Below are 6,645 nucleotides of genomic sequence, written 5' to 3' on the forward strand. Positions count from 1 at the left end.
TCCCTCTAGCAGATCTGGAGTGAAGTGAGGATGGAGGCTTGGGCAGATGTGGGAAAGTTTAGTTTGGAGATAGACTTATCAGCAGCAGTAGCAATACACAGTCCAACATAGCTACCAGCAACCTAAAAGGGGTCCCTTTGTCTTTAGGGGTCTCCACTTATGTGAAGTAAGGTCCTTGCCTGCTTCTCAGAAATCATTTCAAGATGAGTCAGAAGTGAAGCAGGGGCTGGGCAGTGGTGGCATACACCTTTAATCCCAGCACTTGGGAGGCAGAGGCAGGGGAATTTGTAAGTTCGAGGCCAGCCTGGTCTACAGAGTGAGTTCCAGGACAGCCAAGGATATAAGAGAAATCCTGTCTCGAAAAAAATCCCAAAAAACAAAAAACAAAAAACCCACAAAAAACAAAACAAAACAAAACAACAACAAAATATAAAAAACAGAAGTGAAGCAGGGTCTAGTGAGTTTCAACATTCGGCAGGAAAGCAGAAGAGACAGACAGGGAGAAAGAAGGCGGCCCCTCCCCCAGGAATCTGCTTGAAGCCTCTCACCAGCAGAGAAGCAAGAATTCCAACCTGTTACTGGTTAAGGCCAGTCTCTTTCCCTAGCCAAAAATGTGCGGTTCCCTAGGAACCCCATTTCCAGAAAAGTGACTCACACTGCACCCCCTTCTGCAGACCTAGCAGTGCCTGGCTTTGACTAATCAGGTGATTCTACCCAAGACAGCGCTGGAGTCGCCCAATAACCTCACCTATCAAACAGAGATGGCCCAGTGAGTGGATGAAGTGCTTTTTGATGTGAAAAACATGAGGTTTGAGTTCAAATTCCCAGCACCCACACGAAAGCCCAGCAAGACAGCGCTTCTAAAATCGCAGTTACGGGAGTGGGGACCTGGAGTGTCATTGGCCAGCTGGTCTGCCACTAGAGCTCTAGGTTCAGTGAGAAACCCTGTCTCAAAACACAAGGGACTGGGACTGGAGAGATGGCTCAGTGGCTAAAAGAACTCAGTTAGGTTCTTGTAGAGAACTCAAATTCAGTTCCTAGTAGACATGTGGTGGCTCACAACCATCTGTAACTCCAGTTCCTGGAGAGCCAATGTTTTCTTCTGACCCCAAACACTCTTGGTGCACAGACATACATGCAGGTAAAACACTCACATGCACAACATAAAATATCTTTGAAAACTAAGGTGAAGGGGGACAGAGGAAGTCCCCCCATTTCTTCCTCTGCACACACATGACTGAATGCATCCTCATACACTGTGTACATGGCGGAAGGAAAAAGAGAAGGGTTGCTTAGCACTCTTTGGGAGATGTTACTTGAGAACCACCAAACTGAACACATGGCTAATGCTAAGAGAACTCATCTTGACTCCATTACTGAAGCCAACATCTATGGTCCTGGGTGTGCTTTCATTCTCTTGAGCATCCTCCTAACAAAATCTCCAGCTCTGCTTCATACTGGCTAGTCCTGACATTCTTTTCTGCATCAAAGCAGCAAATGAGTTGTACCTGAATAGAGGCCCCTAAAAAAGTATGGGAACTCTTGAGTGTGACAGTGTGGTTGTGGCTGTGTCCCTTCACCACTGAGAAAAGGATATATAATACACAGTTCCAAGACATGGGCATGGGTGGTGAAGGAGTGGGAAGGAGGGGGAAGCAAAGGGAAGACGGAAAAAGTGGAGGAGGGAAAAGGAAACGGGATGGGGGCTGCCAACAGTGGCAAGGTGCCTGCTGCTCAGGCAGGAGGATGGGAGTACTAATCCCTGGGCCAGCTGGGCTTGTCTATGCACGGCCATAACTCCAGCAGTACCAGGCACAGCCATAACTCCAGCAGTGCCAGGCAGACACCCGCAGATTCCCGGGCTTGTTGGCCATCCAGGCTCACTGGATTGGGGAGCCGCAGTTTCAGTGGGAGACCTAATTTGGGAAAATAAGGTGCAGAGTGACTGAGAAAGACACCCAAGCCCCATGGCAATAATTGCTCTACATGTGGTCGCACGCGAGCCACATCATACATACACACACACACACACACACACACACACACACACACACTTTACAATGACTTTCCAAGTTATAGTCCTCAGAGAATATAATTTACAATATAGTTTAAAGATTAAGCAAAGCTTAAAGTATAACTTTAATTCTTTCAAACACCTATTTTTAATGATGGTTCTTAAACACTTTAACATTCCATGTAGCCCACCACCCACCAGAGGTAGGGGAAAGGAAAGGATACAGGGGAAGTGGACCTGCTTAGAAAGGTTCTTTGGAGCAACTCCTGTCTGTGTTGTCTGGAAATCAGCAGCTTGATCCACTCGAAAACACCTCGAGGATACACCAGCAGTCCAGCTCGGTAGTCAGGATAGCAAACACAATCAGCAGCAGTGGTACTACCTAGCAGAGACAGCCAGGCCTCGGCCTTAGCTCCAGTCAGCAGGAGGGACCTAGGAGAAATGGCCAGGAAGTTCTTGGCTGTGCCCCTCTCAGGGAAGAGAAGATCAAGTCAGCCTCTGCCACTGTCCATCGAGTCCTAGTTATATTCTATTTATACCCTCCAAACATCACATCTCATCCACAGGTCTTGCCTCAGCACCTGTCTGTCTCAGCTGACATCACTCTGCGCATGAGCCCGAGTCTGCGGACGTGGCAAGAAGCCGCAGCACACCACCACAAGTTTTGTTGTTGTGTTTTTCTATGGAGTCCCACAGTGTAACTCGGACCAATGCATGCGTGTTGTTACTTTCATGTGCTTAGATGAGCAGAACATCCTTTTCCTGTGTCCACTTCAGCTAAACATTCCTTCACGTTTGCCCCAGCAAAACCCCATTCAACCGACTTTCCACAGAACTCTTAAGTTTCCACTCCATTAGAGTGCAAAGTTTAAAAGTTTAGTAAAAATATATGCACTAGTTCACTTTTTAAAATCTTAAATTTTCCTTTTGTGAATGAAATAATGTTTTTATGGGATGCAGTCTTAGATGTTAGGAAAGGGCTAATAAGGTAACAACTCGATGTTCTAAGCATTCTTGCCTAATTAATTACAGTTCATTTGATGTTTAGATGCCTTAGGAAAAAACAGTATCTCTGTGGGTAATTTTGGGCTTATCGATTGTATTGAAGTTTCCTGACTCTTAGCAAGAAAGACAAACTAGATTCTCACGTTGCTTTGTCTATCTTTCCTCAGATTGACTGGACCAACAGACATCAGTCTGGTGAACAACATCAGTCCTGATTGAAGCTTCTGCCTGAGCCTGAGGGCAGCATGGCATTCCGGCACACAGGGTACACAGCAGCAGCAGCAGCGGGCTCCTGGTGGCTGGAGATAGGAGTGAGTGTCATCAGCCCATGGAGTTTAAAGAAAAAGAGGGTAGTGAGTCCAGGAGAGCCTGCACCCTATAGCTCGCTGTCCCTCAAAACTCACAGGCCCATTGGCCCTCCTCCTGAGAACGAATCACAAGGGGATGACTCGGGCTCTGGGCTCTGCTAAACCCTGGCCACTTCCTGACGATCCTTCCTTTGATGGGGACGAGGTCGTGGGGTGCGGGGAGGCTGGCATACCCATGAGTACTGAGTTTGAAAGGCCGAGAATCTAGGCCTTCTTGATCTACAGGCAGTCGCTCCCTCTTTTCACCCAAGAGGCCAGGGAACTGCTTATGTATTGGAACAAAGCTGGCCTGGATGCTTTAGTGGTGTCTACTATGTCCTCCGCAGGCTGGCCATTGCCTACACAGCCCTCTCTCCACCGTTGGACTTGCCAGGCTTTCCAGTCCTTCCCTGTACCACCACCTCCTTCAAGTCCTCCCTCACCAAGGGATGCAGTATTCGATCCCCCAAAGCCGGCAGGATCCTCAAAAGCCAAATCCCCTGCCACAGCCTCGAAGGGAAATGCCTTAAGGGTAACCTTACACTTTTCCATCCTGGAGCCCCCATCTAATTCTGAGGGGTCCAGGGACAGCTACTTAAGCATCACAAAATGGGGTACTTGGGGCCAGAGAGTGGTGAGGAAGTGTCTAGGGAGAGGCCCCTGTGGTCGTGCCTGCACTGACTCATCTTTGAGATGCCAGGCGTGCAACCTCAGGGCAATTCCCTTCTGTTGTTCCCCTTAAGATTCAGAGAAGACCCCCGCCCCAGCACGCTCTCGGGCTTTGCCTTGCTCCTGTCGGCCGCGTGAGGGCGTACCCTGTGTTAGTTGGGACAAATTAATGCCCTTCCTGCGGGCAGGGCTGTGGTCCCCTGGGCTCAGAACCAACTCAGGTACCTGAGGAGCACTCTTGTCTGCCGCCTGCAAAGTTCTGGGTCTTGGAGTCCCGCCCGGGGCCCGTGCTAATCCTTTACAAATCGAGCGCCCCCCTCCTCCACGCTCCTATAGCCTGGGGTACACACCTCTGCGCCGCTCCGCTGAGCCCGTCCTAGGCGCAGGCCGCCTCTGCGCAGCGCAGCGGGCTCGGATGCTGTCCAGGGCACACTGCTGAGGGTGCAACCGCGCCCGGGAGCCGCGGGCGGAGGAGCCAGTGGCCGCGGAAGGCGCTCCAAGAAGCACAAGTTGGCGCTGGCCTGGGCCCAGGCTGTTGTTGTTCTCAACGTGGTCCGCCACGGGGAAATAAAAGCGGAGCGGGGCGCGCTCTCCGCCAGAGCGCAGCGCGCACGCCCAGAGCTCCGGAGCCCGCGCAGTGCCGCCGCGCTCCCCGCAGGCTCCTCTCCGCATCCCACCCCCCAGCCCCGCCGCGGCCGGCCCGGCCCCCGCCCGCACCTCAGCCCTGCCGCCTGGTCCCAGGCCCGGCCGCGGCCGCTCCCGCCTGGAGCCGCCGCGCGCCCCCAGTCCCCCGGCGCCGCCGCGGCCCCTCGCCTTCCTCTTCCCGGCGCGGCCCCCCGGCTACCGCGCGCCGCCTGCCGCCAACCCGCTGGCCACCATGTCGGTGGAGCTTGAGGAGGCCCTGCCGCCGACGAGCGCCGACGGGACGGCCCGCAAGACGGCCAAGGCCGGGGGCTCTGCGGCGCCCACGCAGCCCAAGAGAAGGAAGAACCGCAAGAAGAACCAGCCGGGCAAGTACAGCCAGCTAGTGGTGGAGACCATCCGCAAGCTGGGGGAGCGCGGCGGCTCGTCTCTGGCGCGCATCTACGCCGAGGCCAGGAAGGTGGCATGGTTCGACCAGCAGAACGGGCGCACCTACCTCAAGTACTCTATCCGGGCGCTGGTGCAGAACGATACACTGCTGCAGGTGAAGGGCACCGGCGCCAACGGATCCTTCAAGCTGAACCGCAAGAAGCTGGAGGGCGGCGCGGAGCGGCGCGGAGCTTCGGCGGCCAGCAGCCCCGCGCCCAAGGCGCGCACGGCGGCGGCGGACAGAACGCCCGCCAGGCCGCAGCCCGAGCGGCGCGCGCACAAGAGCAAGAAGGCGGCTGCTGCTGCCAGCACGAAGAAAGTGAAGAAGGCGGCCAAACCCAGCGTGCCCAAGGTGCCCAAGGGCCGCAAGTGACCCCCCTACGGTCTGGCGACATTGTCCAGTTTTCCGTCTGTCTCTATCCCTCTCCGCCCCCCCACCCTCGGTGTACCGGTTCCGTAGGGTTCCGCCTGGCCCAGGTCCCTGATCCCTGTCCCCTCCCCCGCCCCTCCCCCAGCGATGCTGCGTTCTGTTTGCTTTAGGTTTTTGAAACGGCCCTGGCGACGCCCCCATTGGCTCTCACCCTTGGCAACGGCCGTCGCCATGGTTACCGGCCCGGCGGCGCCAATGGCCTGGCGGCTCCTGCCTACTGTGCCCGCCGATGGCCACCAGGCGCTCGGGTTGTGCGGCGCCTTGCTCCGCCCGCTGCCTTCCTGGGGCGCAATAAACGGTTCCAACCTTGACCATTGTCGTTGTTTTGTGGGCGCTGGAGGCTGCTTGGGGTCCGGCGGGGGAGTCGAGTCATTAAGACCAGCTAGACAGCTAGCAGTCGCTGCCAGAGGTGGGCCAGGTGTGCCCAGAGACAGCTGCCCAGAGGAGAACTCTTGTAAAAGTGGGTTTCCAGCCTTGGGTTGCTGCAGTGTCCAGCATATAAAGGATAAAAGATTTCTTTTGTGTGTGTGTGTTTTTGAGACAGGGTTTCTCTGTGTAGTCCTGGCTGTCCTGGAACTCACTCTGTAGACCAGGCTGGCCTCGAACTCAGAAATCCTCCTGCCTCTGCCTCCCGAGTGCTGGGATTAAAGGCGTGCGCCACCACGCCCGGCGTTAAAAGATTTCTACATGTTGGAAATTAAACCTCAGGAACTAGTGCAACATAATGGACAGTTTTGCCAAATGGAAGACTAGGAAGGTTCAGAACAGTATGTACACATTCAAGTAGGGTGAGATGGAACCCGAGTTAGGTAAAGGTTACATGGTGCTCTTTCCCTGTATCACCTTTTTGGGCCTTGGCAGTGTCTTGAGGGTGGGAAGGGACCAGTGTTTCTTGGCAGGTGTGATCATGAAGCAGACTGAGCTGCCCATAGTGGGCATTTCACTGCCTCTTGGATGTCTGGTACCTGGCTAAAGGTGCCCTACGAAGGGCATAGGCAGGTATCATGTTGAATTGGGGTGGACCACCTTCAAGCTGGTCAGTGAGGCAATGACTTCCAGATGACTCAGTCCACAGGGTCATAACAGCTGGGCTTAGGAAACAGCCTTGC

General features: G+C 54.3%; 2 protein-coding genes across 2 annotated transcripts; one reads left to right on the forward strand and one right to left on the reverse strand.

The window, feature by feature from the left end:
• Positions 1 to 2,085: 2,085 nt before the first annotated feature.
• On the reverse strand, positions 2,086 to 4,914 carry LOC115031288 (uncharacterized). Its single transcript, XM_085840866.1, has 4 exons — positions 4,894 to 4,914; positions 4,386 to 4,766; positions 3,163 to 3,318; positions 2,086 to 2,446 (listed from the first exon to the last, which is right to left on the reverse strand). Exons 1-4 carry the CDS (start codon positions 4,912 to 4,914, stop codon positions 2,423 to 2,425), a joined length of 582 nt encoding a protein of 193 aa, XP_085696992.1. The 3' UTR covers positions 2,086 to 2,422.
• Positions 4,850 to 5,987, forward strand: H1-10 (H1.10 linker histone). The gene has a single exon (XM_021165003.2). The coding sequence runs from the start codon at positions 4,913 to 4,915 to the stop codon at positions 5,477 to 5,479; it is 567 nt and encodes a 188-aa protein (XP_021020662.1). The 5' UTR covers positions 4,850 to 4,912; the 3' UTR covers positions 5,480 to 5,987.
• Positions 5,988 to 6,645: the final 658 nt, after the last annotated feature.

The sequence above is a fragment of the Mus caroli genome, unplaced genomic scaffold (assembly GCF_978045245.1).
Source record: "Mus caroli unplaced genomic scaffold, Mus_caroli_1 scaffold_7, whole genome shotgun sequence".
Taxonomy (NCBI): domain Eukaryota; kingdom Metazoa; phylum Chordata; class Mammalia; order Rodentia; family Muridae; genus Mus; species Mus caroli.